This window comes from Elephas maximus, chromosome 14 (genome assembly GCF_024166365.1).
Source record: "Elephas maximus indicus isolate mEleMax1 chromosome 14, mEleMax1 primary haplotype, whole genome shotgun sequence".
NCBI classification, from domain to species: Eukaryota; Metazoa; Chordata; class Mammalia; order Proboscidea; family Elephantidae; genus Elephas; species Elephas maximus.
Window position 1 is genome coordinate 33,644,754 of NC_064832.1, and position 17,890 is coordinate 33,662,643.

Genomic DNA, 17,890 nt, shown 5'->3' on the forward strand with positions numbered 1-17,890 from the left:
TCCGGGGGGATGCTTGTCAGTTCCCTGCCTTGTGCAGAGTGTGACCCCCTGCTGCAACCAGATACCTGTACCTACACCAAACACCCCTGCCCCTCTAAGACTGTAGGACAGAGCCTGTACCATACACTTGATGACCAACTACCTGGATATCTGAGCTGAACCCATACAAGAAAAGTGAATGGATTCCTAGGCTCATATACCTGGTAACAGCTCCAGCCACCTGGTGACAGGACGTTAGAGCTTCAAAGACAAAAATAATCAAGCTAGCTCGCTCAAGCAGCCTATTTGCCCATATCAAAACAAAACAAAGCAAGAAGCTAAGATACTGTAAGCAAACATGAAATAAATTAATACAATAACTCATAGATGGCTCAGAGACAACAGTCAATATCAAATCAGTTAAAGAAGCAGACCACAATCACTTCAACAAACTCTCAAAACAAAGAATCAAGGGATCTTCTGGATGAAGGCATATTCCTGTAATTACCAGAGGTAGAATCCAAAAGATTAATGTACAGAACTCTTCAAGACATCAGGAACGAGATCAGGCAAAATGGAGAACAAGCCAAGGAACACACAGATAAAGCAGTTGAAGAAATTAAAAAGGTTATTCAAGAACGTAATGAATAACCTTTAATAAGCTGCAAGAATCCATAGAGAGACAGCAATCAGAAATTCAGAAGATTAACAATAAAATTACAGAATTAGACAACTCAAAAGAAAGTCAGAGGAGCAGAATTGAGGAACTAGAAGGCAGAATTAGTGAGACTGAAGATAAAACACTTGGCACCAATATATTCAAAGAAAAATCAAATAAAAAATTAAAAAAAAAAATGAAGAAACCCTAAAAATCATATGGGACTCTATCAAGAGAAATAGCCTACGAGTGATTGGAGTACCAGAACAGGGAGGGATAACAGAAAATACAAACACTTAACCACCAAACCACCATGGCCTTAGAAACCCTATGGGGCAGTTCTACTCTGTCCTATAGGGTTGCTTTGAGTCGGAATCAACTTGACAGCAATGGGGTGGGTTTTTAATTGGGTGGATCCCAATTAATTCTTTTTCTTCTTGGCTTGAACTATCCAGGCATCTTTTGCCATTTTTTGCCTCTGGAAATTAAACATAAAGTACAGCATTACAGAGCAGATCATGTTTTCCCACATGTCATAATTGGGGATTTTGTCCTTGAAGAAAGGTTTGGCATCAAGGAAACCATATATAAGACAAATAATGTGTTATGAAAGTAAAAAATATAATGACTACAAACCTCTACAATAAAGGAAAACAGTAAAAATTATCCTTCAAATTCTATAAAGTGGGCATACATGTCCTCTATCCTGATTTATACAAAGAGCCATTGCCACTGGAAAAATAAAACGTGTGTCCTTCCCATAGTGGTTATTGTTGTCATCATACTCCCAGATGTACAGTAATACAAAAGAGATAAGTTAGGAAATCGAGGGTTTGCTGTGTAGGTAGATCTGCCTTAATAAATGAGATATTTCAAATGTAAATGTAAATTTCAAAAGTAAAAGGTAGGAACATACCTGCCTGTGCTAAGTCTTGACAAACGCAGCAACCCTAGCTACTTTCATGGCCTGCCCACTCTCCCCTCCCCACTGGCGGAGCTGTAGCAGCCCCAAGCCCACTGAAAATTTCCCAGCCAATGTTGACACTCCCTTGACCAATGTAGATGGTTCCAGCTGACTAGCACAGTCATTTTGATGACCTAGAACCTTCCTCAAGTTGAGTAGTTTTACTCCTTTAGGTCATGAATGGAGCAGGGCACAAAACAAAACAAACAAACAAAAAAACTTCTTTTTCATTCCATCACTGAACCTGAAAAAAGCCAGAAAGAAAATTCGATTCATATTGACTCTAATCCATGTTGGTGAAGCTGTCCCTAATCACTACCCTTTCTAGCCCAATACCTCTTCCTCTTCCTTGTTATTAACCAACCCACCCTTCACCCCACCAGCTTACTGAATCTTTGTAAGGTTAAATTATTTAGTCCCACAAATGTCTATACATTGCTTGCAAGGTTCCAGACCCCGGAGACACAATGTGGAACAAAATATAGCCCGAGGACCTTATACTCTAGTATTTGTCCCCAACAATGTGAACCTGGCTTTGTAGCCCAAGCCTACATAATCAATAAGCCTTTTTAAAAATGGGCATTTTAGAGGCTCCATTGTGGATTGGACCATTGTGATCCATAGCGTTTTCATTGGCTGATTTTTTGGAAGTAAATCACCAGGACTCTTCCTCAGGAAGCTTAAAGCCAGTCACTTCTCTCTATGAGTCTCATTCATTCTTTCAGGACCTGAGAAAATTTAGATTCCTTCTGTTGCCACAAATTAGCCCTGGTGGCATAACAGTTAAGTGCTTGGCTGCTAACCAAAAGTTGGTGGTTCAAACTTACCGGCTGCTCCATGGAAGAAAACACCTGCCAACCTGCTCCCATAAAGATTCCAACCTAGGAAACGCTATGGAGCAGCTCTGCTCTGTCATACAGGGTCACTGTGAGTCAGAATTAACTCAATGGCACAAAACAACAGTCTTTTTCTGATATTGAATGCTAAGTTATTACTGAAAAACATCTCCAACCCAAATTTACAAATTTGTAGCATAAAAAATGTATTTAACTACTGTTTACTACTTAAGGGATTACTTCTCTCAGCCTATACATTTTGCTTCCTTTTCATTAATCTTCTATTTTTGACCTATGGTAGATTAAAACAAAACAAAACTTGCCTTTTTCTTACCCTTTCCCATATTTCATAAGTGGTTACTTATTGCTAAGGATTTTAGATGGTTCTTGTGATCACTTTAGAGAAAAAAATGAACATGGTATTTTAAATACTTAAAGGGAAAATGATAAAGTGTTAGGTATAGTACAAGTAGAATTCAAAAGACTTCTTTTGCTTTTGAAAATAATTTAAAAAAATTCTTAACAAAATCTTTGAATAAAGATTGAAACAACAAACAATTTCAAACTAATACAAAAATTAAAATGTAGTAATGCCACCACAAATGAAGAGTTTAGATCAAACTTAGCACTAGAGGAAGCGATTTAACCGATCGAAATGTTTCTTTATGGTTCTCCTGCCTCTCTCTTGGTCATTTTGGGTGAATGTCTCTGTCATCAGAAGGTCCCTTATATTATGTTGGAATATGTGACCCTAAGCTGGGTATGAGTCCTAGAGCAGACAAGAACGGTTGTCAGATGATACCTATTAGGAAAGTCATAGCTAGCACCTAAGAAAAGCTTCTGCTGATTCTAAAGCCAAATGACCTGATGTTTGAGAGATGCATTCATTTCTAGCAAGAATTTAGCTCCATGAGAAGTTCTAGGCACAATTTAGAAAATAGCATCTGTTGGTGCTCTACTAAAAAACCATCTATATGAATCCAAAAGGTCAATCTAAAGCAAAGATGAGAAAATAAGAGAGCAGGGAAACTAATAGAGTACTGGAAATGGAGCCATAGAACACAATTAAAGAGAATGTTGACACATTATGAAAAAATATAACCAATGTCATTGATCAATCTGTGTGGAAATTGTCAAATGGGACCCTAACTTGCTGTGTAAATTTTCACCAAAAACACAATAAAATATTATTTAAAAAAAAAAAAAAAAGAAAAGCATCTAATCATATCTGGGCGTAAGACAAAGTTTGTTTAAGCTCTGATTGACATGGATTACTGAAGAGGGAGCTGAAGTGTATCTAAATTTTTGTTTCCTTAAATCTTTGAATGTAGTGTATTATTTTATGGCTTTCATAAAGAATTACTTTTAGAAGGAAATTTTAGAAAATTTACGATTCTATTTCCCGCCTCTATTAAATAGGAAGACTATGTATCCTATGTCCGAGGCACCTACCATCACTTGGTAGCACAGTACCCTAAATTCATTCCTTTTGAGGAGTTAGCAGTCTTTCTGAAAGTTAAACCCAACCACATCAAATGACTTTAGGGGGGAAAAAAAAAAACGCACATGAAAGAAACAGACTAAGTTTACCCATTGCCATCGAGTTGATCTCCACTCATAGCAACCATATAGCAAAGAATAGAACTGTCCCATAGGGTTTCCAAGGAGTGCCTGGCAGACTTAAGTAAACTGAAGAAAAACCAAACCCACAGGGTTTCCAGACTTAAATAGAAGTGATTTTTAATTTGTAGGTAACTCAATTCTATGGGAAAGAAACGATGTACACTAACCTTTTGAGACACATGGACTTCTATGTCATGCCAGTGGTTAACGTGGATGGTTATGACTACACCTGGAAAAAGGTAGGTGAAGGCAAAGAATACAAAACACGCCCTCTTTAGGGACACAAGATATCCAGGCTGAATTATTCATAGAATCTTGGTCCTCGACACAGTAGTTGCATTATGAAAACATAAATTTTAGTTTTTATTATGGAAAATGTCAAATGTCTAGAAAAGTGAGAGTAATTATAAAATAAACTATGTACTTGTCATGCAGCTTCAACAGTGATTAACTCATGGCCAATCTTTCTTCTCTGTTCCCATCTACCCTACCCTAGACAGTTATTGTGAAGTGGATCCTCTATATCATATCATTTCATCAGTAAATATTTCAGCATATGTCCCTAAAAGAAGCCCAAACCAAACCCGTTGCCCTTGAGCCAATTCTGACTCATAGAGACCCTATAGGACAGAGTGGAACTATCCCATAGGGTTTCCAAGGAGTGGCTGGTGGATTCAAACTGCTGACCTTTTGGTTAGCAGCTAAGCTCTTAACCACTGCGCCAAAAAAAGAATGACCAGAATACAATTGTACAGTACCTAAAATTTAATAATAATTACTTAACACTATCAAGTATCTAGTCAGTATTCAAATTCCCAAATGTCTTGCTACTTTTTAAACCATTTATTTCTTTGATTCAGGATTCAAATAATCTTCACATGTTAAGCATGATTAGTTAATGTGTCTTTTAGGCCTATTTTTGTGTATAACCTCTCCATCTCTTCCGCTTTTTTCTCACTTGCAATTTGTTTGTGGAAGAAAAGAGTTTTGCAAGGCTGGGTTTTGCTAATTGTGTTGCCATGTTGTAGTTTAATATATTCCTCTGTCCTCTGTATTTCGTAAGAATTGATACTTGGATTCTAGAAGCTTAATCAGATTCAGGTTTCATTTTTTCTTTTTTGACGAGACTACTTCATTTTGAAAACGTGTTCTTTTTATCAGAATAGATGTAATGTCTGGTCGAATTTTTGTGATGTTAGCTGTCATTGATGCACAATGCAGGATCCATTAAATCTTACTAAGAACAATGTGATAGCATTTTGATTTGCAAAATCATGAAATACAAGAGTTAGAACAGCATTCTAACTTAATTTGCATCTTAATGGAATTGCATTCTGACCAATATGTAAATTTAAACCTTGGTGGTACTCTCTAACCTAACTCAGTCCTGAGCGCAAGTGTAAGTATCATGATCAAGTTCATATGTATTGAAAGCCATTATTATTTCTAGTCCAACAACATAAAAATTCATGTAAAATTACTCACTGAATATGAACTACAGTCATTTATAATTTAACGAGGGATGCATAAAAACATAACTGAGCGTTTATATATATATGTTTTGAAAAACCTACTTGAGTAGGTTTTCACAAAAGGGAATGAGAATAATTGGAGTAATTAGACATGAAACAATACAGGAATTATTTCGTGTAGGAGGTAATTTATGCAGAACAAAGGGAGTGGTGAAGGAGTTTGGTGAAAAAATCAAATAGGTGAGAGGAGTATGGTGAAAAAATGTTTGTAGGTGCGAGTAAATGAGAAGTACCTAGCATAGTGCCTAACACACAGTTGGCATTCAATAAATGGTCACGTTTATATACTGATATTACAATTGAGGAGTGGAGTTTTTAATTCTCGTGGAATCCAAATACCTAGAGCCACGGAGGTAAAAACAATCCACCCAAACTCTCTCCCTAAGATAATCTTTGAATCGTTAAACATTGAGCTGAAAAAACTTGTTTTCTGAAAGCTGTCCGTTAGTCAAGCAGTAGTCTAGCTTAATTAGTAAAGAATGTGTCAAAAACCCAAATTCACAGAGAAGCACCAAAAAATTAGTGTAACAGAATGAATTGATGGTGAGTAGATACAATAGGAATCGGGCAGTGTCACCTGAACATATGAGGAAGACACTCCAATGAAGGGATAGTGAAAACAGGTTATACAGGTCATTATTATGTTAATTTATCAAGAGATAGCATCAAAGCACAGGGCAGGTTACAGAAACAGTTACCAAGGACATGCCATACATCCTAATCCAGCCTCTAGTCAGACCCTGGAGTTCCTGCTTCTCCAAGCTGGGTGCACATAGATAATTTTCCAAAAGAATCCAATACCCAAGGCCAAACATCGCCACTAAGCTGCTTACTAAGCTATTGTTTGACCTGAAGGTGACTCCAGGGGACCAGTTCCTTCCAAAGGGCATTTAGGGGCGAATGGCCTGAGTGGGTCACCCCAACTCCATGGACCTAGAAATCTGGATTCCAGGAGAATCAAGATGATTTTGTCAAATGTGTGCCTTGGGCATTGTACTCTTTTAAAGAATTATCCATGTGCAGTCAGTTTCAACAATAGAAACTCCAAAATTCAGACTAGAAGCTATATTTAAAGGTAAATCGGTAATTATCTCAATTGTTTTTCAGGAAAATGTTGCATGTCCACAAGTTATTATTTAAATACTATTCTGGCCCTTGAGTCCATGACAATGTATAATTGCAGATTATAAGCTGAGGTATAAGAATCTGTGACAGATTTTTCTTCTTTGGAACATTTTTGACTCTCCAGTTAAAAATTTCGCCTCGATTTGAAAATTGCATGCTAAATAAACTTCAATCAATTGCTATTATTGGCTTAAAATTATTTTTGTTTTAACACAATGAATGTATGACTTTGCCTGAATCAGTGGAATTCATGTTCCAGAGCCCTGGTGGCTCAGTGGTTTAGAGTTTGGCTGCTAACCAAAAGGTTGGCAGTTCAAATCCACCAGCTGCTCCTTGGAAACTTATGGGGCAGTTCTACTCTGCCCTAAAAGGTCACTATGAGCTGGAACCGCCTGGACGGCAATGGGTTGAGTTTTTGGTTTCCACATGTTCCTACTCCCCAGCTGTGCTTTGCCTGCGACTCTGGCAATTGATCCCTGCAGTTCGAGAACCTGATCTCCCCAGGGCAACTGTTACTACCAAACTGCATGTGATGTGAGTTGCCCATCACCCACCCCACAACTTAAAGTCTGTGTGGCCATTTACATTATCAAACTTCCCAACTTACCCCAAGAATCCAAATGGGGACTGTGCCTGATGTTTAAAAACCAGAGGCAATCAGTACCATGAAAGGAGCAGTCTGGCTAGAGGTACCTTCACATCTCCACCTCCTGCAGCTTTTAAATGAATAACTGGAATTCAATTCAAAGCGAGTATTGGAACTCAGGACTAATGGTTTTAATTTGAGCTGAGAAGTAATTAAAATTACTTTACTTGTCTTAGGAGCTTGAAGTGATACTGTGCACAACATTAATTTAAAGGGAACGAGGCTAAATAAGGTCAAAGAGCAGGCACTGAGTTATCTAGTGCCTCTATAGCAGAAACACCACTAGTGGGTGGCTTTAAGAAACAGAAATATATTTTTTCACAGTTTAGGGAGCTGGAAGTCTGAAATCAGGAAACAGGCTCTAGGGAAGGCTTTTTCTGTCTGTTGGCTCTGGGGGGAAGGTCCTTGTCTCTTCAGCTTCTATTCCTTGGCCCCTTGGCAATATTCATGTGGTGCGGCATCTTCTCCCCTTGTAACCGTAAGAGGGTCCTTGTCCTATTAGCTGATCGAAATAAGACAGATGCCACACCACCAGTTGCAAGGGAAACAGAGGGTAGAAATTTATTGCCTGCGCAGACAAGGAGCAATGCAGGGTCAAGAGACCATAAGGCCACGTGCTCATTGAGGGGGTTGGGGAGTTTTTATTTCCAATGGCATCAGGGGGTTGGGTTTAGTGCCCGGAACTCTCTGCCTTTAGCCCTCCCATGTCCACATTTGGAGGTCTGGCTGTTGAGTCATGTAGGTGTTGTTCAGGTCCAAGGACAGATAGAGGACACAGCTCCTCAAGCCCTGCACATGGGCCAAAATCTTGGTGCGCAGGATTCTGGCACCAAATTGAAACTGTGGTTATGGCCGCAGCGTAGTCGGGCCAAACCAGTTAGAAGCTGTGGCCTGGCGGGCTGTGAGGGGGGCAGGGAACAGTGGCAGGGGGTGGGGACGATGTCTCAGAGGACCCTTCACCATCTCTGCTTGCCTCTCACGTCTTAATCTGCTCCTTTTATATCTCTAAAGCGAATGACTCAAGACAAACCCTATACCAATACTGCTTCATTAACATAACAAAGAAAACTCATTGGGATTATCACTACAGGCACAGAGGTTAGGATTTACAGCCCATATTTTGGGGGGACACAATTCAGTTCATAACAAGCAGCTTAGTTGAGGCAAATCAAATTTTACTTTTATAGGTCAAAATTGAGCTAATATTACAATTTTATTTTGTTTAACCTGTCACAGAAAATTTTACCAGACAGTGTTAAACAGGCGGCAACAGACTTCATTCAGGGCTATTGCAACAGAGGAATGAGACCAGACCTAAGTCTGAGCTCCGACTCCACTGAAGCAGAAGTCAGGATGGGTTTTAGACCGAAGTGAGCTAGTGGAAAAGTACTGAAGGACGTTATGGGGAGGTTAGACAGTAGGCTGTGTTGATTACATGGAGTTATCGCCTGAGTTTGCTGCTAAGGGTAGATGGAACATGTTTTATCTGGATTCTGTAAGGTCAGGGTGAGAGAAGGGTCAGGGGCCTAGAGTCAGGAAGAAGCCTACCTAATGTTTAGTCAAGCTGAGGGGAACATTAAGGCCATCTAAGTCAGCCCTTTTCTGAAACACACACACACAAAAACCCAAAACCACTGCCGTCAAGCCAATTCTGACTCAAAGCCACCCCACAGGACAGAGTAGAACTGCCCCATAGGGTTTCCAAAGCTGTAATCCTTACAGAAGCAGACTGTCACATCATTCTTCCACGGAGCAGCTGGTGGGTTGAATGGCTGACTTTTCAGTTAGCAGCTGAGCACTAAGCCACTGCACCACTAAGGCTCCTTGGCACACAAAAAGGTGGGTGAATTTCTTTATCCCTTGCTGTTTTTCAGGATCACAGGACTCAGGAAAAGCTCAACACTGTCAAAACTAAGACAGTTTGAGCATGACTGAGACTTGAGCAGAAATAGGGGCTGTGGGAAAGGAACATTGTGAAGAAAGTGGCAGAACGAAGTGAGGGAAGGGATAGGCCTGAAGGAGATAAACCCAGCCAGGCTGCTTGTCTTTTAAAAGGCATCTATTTAACATGACCGTATTGTTTATTTAGGATCGAATGTGGAGAAAGAACCGATCTTTTCATGAGGACAATAAGTGCATCGGAACAGATCTGAACAGGAACTTTGCTTCCAAACACTGGTGTGGTATGTTGTGTGCTTTGTTTCTAGCATGTCTTGTTATTAAAACGTTCTTAAGAAAAGCCCATTAGTTCAAACTAATTAAGGGGAGGCCTATCCGAATCAGGAGTCCCTGGGTAATGCAAATGATTAATGCCCTCAGCTGCTAACTGAACGGTTGGAGGGTTGTGTCCACCCAGAGGCACCTGGAAAGAAAGGCCTGGTGATCTATTTCTGAAAAATCAGCCACTGAAAACCCCATGGAGCACAGTTTCAGCCACTGAAAACCCCATGGAGCACAGTTGTACACTGACACACATGGAGGCCGCCATGAGCTGGAGTCAACTCAGTAGAAAATGGTGGTAGTGGTTGTATCTGAATCAGGGAATAATTTAAATAATAAACTTTTTAGGTCAGTGTAATGAGATGAGTGTTGGCTAGAGTCAGAAAATCACTTTAACCTCTCCTGACAGCTGTTTCTTCATCTTTAAAATAGCAGAAAACCCATTGCCGTGGAGTCGATTCCGACTCATACTGACTGTATAGGACAGAGTAGAACTGCCTCCTAGGGTTTCCAAGGAGTGCCTGGTGAATTCGAACTGCTGACCTCTTGGTTAGCAGGCAAGCTCTTAAGCACTGTGCCACCAGGGCTCCCATCTTTAAAATAAGGGAGACCAATTATTTAAGGTTGCTTCTAGCTTCAAAATTCTATGATTCTAGAATAATAAGGAAGTGACTGTTAAGGAGACTACTTTAACGAACAAATAACATACATCCTTAGGATATCAAAGACAAGGGTTTGATGGGTTCCTTTCATTTTCAATTTCATATGTAAACGTTTGCTTCCATGGTGTTTGAAAACATTTGCCTTTTGTTTTCACTGGTGGTATCATGGTTAAGTGCTAGGCTGCTAACCAAAAGTTTGTCAGTTCAAACCCATCAAGCAGCTCCCTGGGAGAAAGACTTGGTGATCTGCTCCCTAAGAGATTCCAAGAAACCAAACTGGTTGCCGTCTAATGGATTCTGACTTATAGCAACCCTATAGGACAGAGTAGAACTGCCCATATGGTTTGCAAGGCTATAATCTTTATGGCAGCAGACTGCCACATCTTTCTCCCACAGAGTGGCTGGTGGGTTTGAACCACCGAACTCTCTTGGTTATCAGCCATGCTCTTAGCCACTGTGCTACCAGGGCTCCTTCCGGTAAAGATTATAGCCTAGATAACCCTATGGGGCAGTTCTTCTGTGTTCCATGGAGTTGCTATGAGTTGAAATCGACTCCATGGCACCTAACAATAACAACAATTCACTTTCTTAACATGCAGTGGCATCACTAGGGGGGCTGTGGGTGGTGCGGACTGCACCCCCTGACACTGTCAGAGGGGGTGACACCAAAAAGACCTTAGGGTCCATGGCAATGGTAGCAGTGGCACCAGGGAAAGGACTGTCAAGGCAGGGGGTCACTAGGGTTGGTGTCACCCATCACCCAGTGCAGTACCTTGTCATCCCCCCATTCACCCAGCAGTCACTAGGGTTGGTGTCACCCATTACCCATCACCCAGTGCAGTAGCTTGTCACGCACCCCCCCCCCACCACTGACCCACCAGTCACTAGGGTTGGTATCACCCAGTGCAGGAACTCATCACCACCACACCCCCCATAAAAGCCTTCCTTAAATTGTTGCATAAAAGCGCCCACCCGAGGCCAAAGGCTGCTGTAGCCAGTGAAAACCAAACAGGGAGTCAGAGAAGCAGCACCCATGTGAAAAAGACCTGAATAAGTATAGCTAACAGTTACTAAGTGCCAGGCAGCCTGCATATTTCATCTGCTAGGTTTCATTTCTACACTTTATAGGTGGGGAAACAGAGACTTAAAAGGTGAAGTCACTTGCTCAAGGGCACATAACTCGTAAATGGCAGAGCTGGCGTGTAAACTCAGGCTGACTGACTCCAAATTTCTTGAAAATCTCATGTGTTTTTTAAAAAACATATTTTGGTGTGTTTTTGGTGAAAGTTTACACAGAAATTAGCTTCCCGTTTAATAATTTGTATACATACTGTTCAGTGACATTGGTGACATTTTTCACAGTGTGTCAGCATTCTCATTGTTTCCATTCTGGTTGTTCTGTTCCCATTAATCTAAGTTGCCTGTCCTTACCTTCTCACCTTTGGTCTAGGGTAAATGTTGACCATTTGGTTTTATTTAGATGATTATTTAGAGGCGCACAGTACTCATGGGTGATAGTATTTATTTTATGAGTCAGTCTGTCATTTGGCTGAAGGGTGAACTCCAGGAGTGGTTTGAGTTCCAAGTTTCAAGGGTACCTGTGGTGCAGTGAATTAGTTAATATGACTCTTCTAGGCATAGTCTTTGTAACTCCCACCAAATGACTGGGTGGGACTAAGCAAATAAGGTGCTTGTGGCCTACCAATGAGATTGAATAGCTTGCTAATAATGTAAATAAGGTGCGTGGCACCCTTGTTGGGGTGGGACTACGTAATTAAGTTATATGGAATGATAACTAGGGGATTGGTCAGTTTTGCAATCCTGCTAGGCTTAAAAGAGCAGTCAATCCCAGAGCAGAGGGGTACCCACTACCACCAAGAAAGAAGAGCTAGGAGTGGAGTGTGTCCATTGGATCTGGGATCCCTGTGCTGAGACCTTTTAGACCCAGGAGACAGAGAGTGAGAGAGAGCTGTTAACACCAGAGACAGAGAGAAGCAGCAACAGAGAAAAACAGCAGCAGCAGCAGAATCAGGAGACAGAACAGTGGGCTTCCCGGCCCAAAGAGCAAGAGAGCTGAGCACCTTCAGTCTGAGGCTTGCTGGTGGAGGAGGTGCCTCTGGGCACTTAATGGCAAAGCTCAAAGAGCTTTGCAACACTTGCCCATGCAGGGCAGAGGCCGAGATGAGAGGCCGTGGGCCCAAGAGGCTGAGGGCCAGAGAGAAGCATGCCTGCAGGTACAGCTAAGAAGAGGCTGTCCTGATCAAAGAACCAAATCCTGAGTGTTTCTGAATCTGAATTGTAACGTGTTACTTCCCTAATAAACACTGTAATTGTGAGTATTGTCTATGAGTTATGTGTGGCCATTGCAACAAATTAGCGAACCCAGCAGAGATGTAAAGGGTGCCACGGAAAGGAAGGTCGATGTCAGAATTGGTAAAAAGTTTGGGGATGGAGGCATGTGTGACCTCCACCTCCTAGAAATCAGCCGTGGACTGTTGATCTTAAATCTTCTTCCTCCTTGTGAAGTTAGAAGAGGTCAGACACCCCTGCCTCACCATTTTTACAGTATCCCCAGACAATAACCTCAAGGGTTCCTCTAGTCTTTACTGGTCCAGTAAGACTGGCTTTTTTTTTTTTTTTTTTAGGAATTTGAATTTTGTTCTACATTTTTCTCCCTTTCTGTCTGGGAACATCTATCGTGTCCCTGGTTGGAACCGTAGGTAGTGGTAGCCAGGCACCATCTAGCTCTTCTGGTCTCAAGGTAAGCGAGGCCATGGTTCATCTAGACTATTCATCCTGTAGACTTGTTTCTTTTTTGAGTCCTTGGTTTCCTTCTTTGTCTTTTGCTCTGGATGATTAGAGACCAAAATAATAGTTGTATCTTAGGTGGCCACTTACAAGCATTTAAGACCCCAGATGCTACTCGACAAACTAGGATGTTGAACAATATCTTTGTGAACTGTAGTGTGCCAATTGACCAAGTTACTCCAGCAGATTATGGTCCTAAGCTCTCAAACCCAGTAACCCAATCCTGCGAGGTGTTTGGTTATATCTGGAAAGTATCCATAACTGTGCCCCTACGTGCTTTATTTTTTGCATGAATATATATGCAGCACACATGAACATGCATATAGGTAGTCCCTGAATTATGACATATTCAAATTATGACAAACTGCACTTACAACCGTCTGCTTTGGGGTACATCTTATCATTAATAGATGAACTGCATAAAATGTTGCAACGTGTAATTTGCTGATGTTATCATTCTCAAATATTCACTCGCAGATGTTTAAGGACAAAGATTGTATTTACAAAGATACTGATAATAAAAGGCAATAATAATGAAAAGAAAGAAAGAAAGAAACAAAAAGAGGTATTTGGTTTATGTCAGAACCAACTTACGACAGAGTTGTTGGAATGAAACATGATCCTAAGTCAGGAACTACCTGTGCACACATGCCTACAGAGACTCCTACACATGCGCATTTGTATAGTCATATGTGCTTTCCTATACGTATATATGCATGTATATCTATGTCACCATACACATATTTTTAGTTGTTATTGTTGTTCCAAAATTGTATATATCATTTACAAAGTCGTCTCTTAGTCTTGTGTAGTTCTTGATGTAATCATTTACCTTCCTCAAGCTGTGCTGACTTAACCCTGTTGCCTTTCCCATCACCAAAACTAGCAAGTGTCTGCTGTCTAGAAAGTGATTCCCCCTCCCTCTCATTCCTGGTGACCACCAAAGAATGTTGCATTCTGTATGTATACCTATTCTTGTCTTTTTATAATAGTGAGATCATATTTGTCCTTTGTGACTGACTTATTTCACTTAGCATAGTGCCCTCCAGATTCAGCCCTGTTACAGTGTATTTTGAGAGCTCACCATTATTCCTTATGGCTGTGTAGTATTCCATAGTGTGTACGTACCACAATTTGTTTATCCATTCACCTGTTGATGGGCACTTAGATGGTTTCCATCTTTTTGCTATTATGAATAATGCTGCAGTGAACATAGGTGTGCATATGTCTATTCATGTCCATGCTATTAGATCTCTAGGGTATATGTCTAGGAGTAGGATTGCTGGATCATAGGGTAATTCTATTTCCAGCTTTTTCAGGAGGTGCCATACCACTTTCCGTAGTGGTTGAACCAATTTATGAGGGTAAGTCAAAAAGTATTGCTACAAAATCAAAGAAAACTTTACTAAATGAAAATGTCAAAATGTGAAGATATTGTTTCTTGACATATCCTCTGTCTAGGTCTCTACACTTCTGAAGGCAATGTTTCCCTCTCTCTAACCCTTCCCCAAAGAATTCTGCGCTCGTCGATTTACACAACATCAGTACGGCAGTTTTGACATCCTTGAGGGACACAAATTGTGTTCCTTTTAAATGTTCTTTGAGTTTTGGGAACAAAAAGAAGTCTGAAAGGGCAAGATCAGGGCTGTAGATGGATGGGGCAAGGTTTCCCAATGAAATTCTTGTAGGACACCCCTGCTACTGTCGAAGAACGAGCAAGTATATTGTCGTGATGGAAAAAAAAAAATTCCTTGGCACGACGTTCCTGGGCTTTTTCTCATCAATGCAGTTTTCAATTTTCTTAAAAATTCTTCATAATAAGCCCCGTGATTGTCTTGTGTCCTTCAAGAAAATCTATCAAGATTAAAAAAAAAAAAATCAAGATTACTAGTTTGGAATTCCAAAAAGCAGTCGCCGTAACCTTCTGAATGGTTTTCCCTCTCTCGGCTCATCTTTAAGGTCTTCCCAATCTTCCTTAAAGCACTTGATCCATCTAAAAACTGTTGTTTTATGTGAGGCAGCAGTCCCGTAAACAGGTTGCAAAGCTTCAGTGATTTGGGAAGATGTCCACTTGAGTTTTGTTAAAAATTTGGTATTAGCCCTGATGGCAAAATCTTTTTTTCCATGGCACAAAAAGTATCCTTTTTTGAAAGCATCCTAAAGAAATTTAGAGAAATGTATTACTGAGAGAACCCGTCTGCAGCTACCCACTGATCACAGTGGATCACACATTGATCACAGAGACATTTAAACATGTTTTGTTTGGAATAAACCGGTACATGTATGAACTGGAACCCTAGTAGCAATACTTTTTGACTTACCCTCATACAGTCCCACCAGCAGTGGGCAGGGCTCCAGTCTCCCCAAAACCTTGCCAGCCTTTGTTTTGTTTCTTTAATCAGTGCCGGTTCTTTTGCAGGAGTGAGATGGTGTCTCACTGTTGTTTTGATTTGCATCTCTTTAGTGGCTAATGAATGCAAATACCCTTTCATGTGTTTGTTGAAGGCTGGAATGTCCTCTTTGGTGAAGTGTCTGTTCATGTCTTTTGCTCATTTTTTAATTTTGATGAACATAAGTATTTAATTTTTAGGAGGTCCTAGATATCTAAATTTGTCTTTTGTTCTTGTATTTGTAGGTGTGTTTGATAATCTATTTCTAAAAAAAAATTCTGTTCCATAGTTTTTTCTTTATATTATCTTCCAGGAACTTTATAGTTTTAGCATTAATATTTAGGTCTTTGATCCATTTTGAGTTAGTTTTTGTTTATGGTGTGAGGTATGGATCCTGTTTCATTTTTCTGCAGGTGGATAACCAGTTTTGCCCACACTGTTTTTTAAAGAGACTGTTTCTTTCTCCACCGAATGGACTTTGACCCCTTGTGGAAAATTAGCTGTCTGTAGATGAATAGATAGGGATTTTGACAATCACTCTTCAGATGTAAGTTCACTTTTGGAACTTCTTATTTTATCTTCAAGCTTTTTCAGTGCTCCATTTTATTCACTTTATGGCCATCAAGAGGTCCCTTGGTGGTGGAAGTGGTTTGTACTCGAGTACTAACCTGAGAATCAGCAGTTCAAACCCACCCAGTGGCGCCACAGAAGAAAGGCCCGGTGATTTGCTTATGTAAAGATTACAGCCAAGAGAACCCTATGGAGCAGTTTCACTTTGTAACATCTGGGGTTGGCATGAGTCGGAATTGACTCCATGGGGAACAGGTTTTATTTTTATTTTCTTATTGTTATTAAGAAACATCTCAGTTCCCTGTTTGGCATAGTGCTGTATTATTACACTTCACGAGAGTGTTATAAGAAGAAATAGAAGCAGCAAATATAGGCAGGAGAATCCTACATAAAACAAAAAAGTAATTGTAAGGAACCCTTTTTTCCCAAGAGCCCCTGCCTCTCTTCAGTACTATGTAAGCAAGACAGAGAGAAGAAAGAACTGAATCGTAACTCTTCCTCATCCAGACAAGCAGAATGTGCCTTTATGATCCTTTATGTAAAGGACCTAAAAGGGCGCCTCACTTTTTAATGGGAAGTGACATATCAAATTTACTTGTTAATTTTTATGTTCATTTTATCCTTCTCCTACATGAAAATTGTGTGTCTGTATGTTGGGTATGAGAGTGAGAGTTGGGGGACAGACTATGTGACAACCTCTGGTCTCAAGCTTTCTAAAACAGTGTCACTTATCTTCTAAAATATTAAGTCAAACTACGAAGTTTTTGCAGCCAGGATGCACTGAAAAATAGATTGTATTTTTTCCTATGAGACTATATTAGCAGTTACTGTCAAGTTCATTCTGATTCAAGGTGAGCTGGGTGTAGAGTTGTGCTCCACAGGGTTCTCAAAGGCTGCTTTTTTGGAAGTAGACCAACAGGGCCTTCTTCTAAGGCACACGTGGGTCAACTCAACCCCCCAAGCTTTCACGTAGCAGCCGAGTGCGTTAACCATTTGCACCACCCAGGGCAACCCTGAGACCATAGTGTTCTTGAATCCATAACTATAGGTCAAAGAACAATTGAGTTACAAAGACCTGGTAGGGCAAGCCACTCATGGTCCAGATAAAGAATCAGATAAGGAGGCCCAGAGAGATGAAGTTGCTGCCCAAATTAACATGACTGCTTAAGGGCAAAGCAGAATCTCAAATTCAAGTTCCCTGACCCTTCAGGGCCCTTTCCATTTAAATGCTTGAAATCTCTAGAATGACAGTCACAGAATGAGTCTCTGAGGCTGCGCTGTCCAGTACGGAAGTCACTGACCACATGTAGCTATCGAGCTCTTGACATGTGGCTAGCCTGAATTGAGATATGCTGTAAGTGTGAAATGTATACCAATTTTGAATATTTGTAACATAAAATATCTCATGAATTATTTTTATATTGATTACATTTGAAATGATAGTATTTCATACATAAAGGTTTAAATAAGCTATCTTATTAAAATTAATTTTCACCAGTTTTTTTTTTTTTTTACTTTTTTTGAAATGGCTACTTGAAAATTTTAAATACATATGTGGCTTGCGTTATATTTCTGTTGAACAGAACCGGTTTCAGGATTCAATTATTAATGCATCGCCTCTCTCTTCAAATCTTTCATGTCCTCGCCCGCCTCTATCCTCAATATATAATCTCTAATCTCTTGAATTTGTATATACCAAGAAAAAATGGCAGGAGTATTCAAAGGTGACCAAAGTATCGAAAACAGTTGGTCGATTCACATTATTGGTTAAAAATAAAAACAAATAAAATACTTGGAAAGGCCTTGGATGTTCCGCACGTTACTTTGTGGGGAAAAGAATGTTTAACAAACATTAGTTTTTAGTTGCAAATGATAGG

General features: G+C 40.2%; 2 protein-coding genes across 2 annotated transcripts in view; both read left to right on the forward strand.

Annotated features, from left to right (window-relative positions):
* LOC126057989 (carboxypeptidase B2-like) overlaps window positions 1-17,890 on the forward strand; it is a 58,955-nt gene that overhangs the window by 14,490 nt on the left and 26,575 nt on the right. The window contains exons 7-8 of the mRNA XM_049852899.1: window positions 4,189-4,299; window positions 9,453-9,546. Coding sequence (XP_049708856.1) covers window positions 4,189-4,299; window positions 9,453-9,546 — 205 coding nt within the window. The remainder of the gene's footprint in view (window positions 1-4,188; window positions 4,300-9,452; window positions 9,547-17,890) is intronic.
* LOC126058325 (carboxypeptidase B2-like) overlaps window positions 1-17,890 on the forward strand; it is a 175,365-nt gene that overhangs the window by 10,847 nt on the left and 146,628 nt on the right. The window lies entirely within an intron of this gene.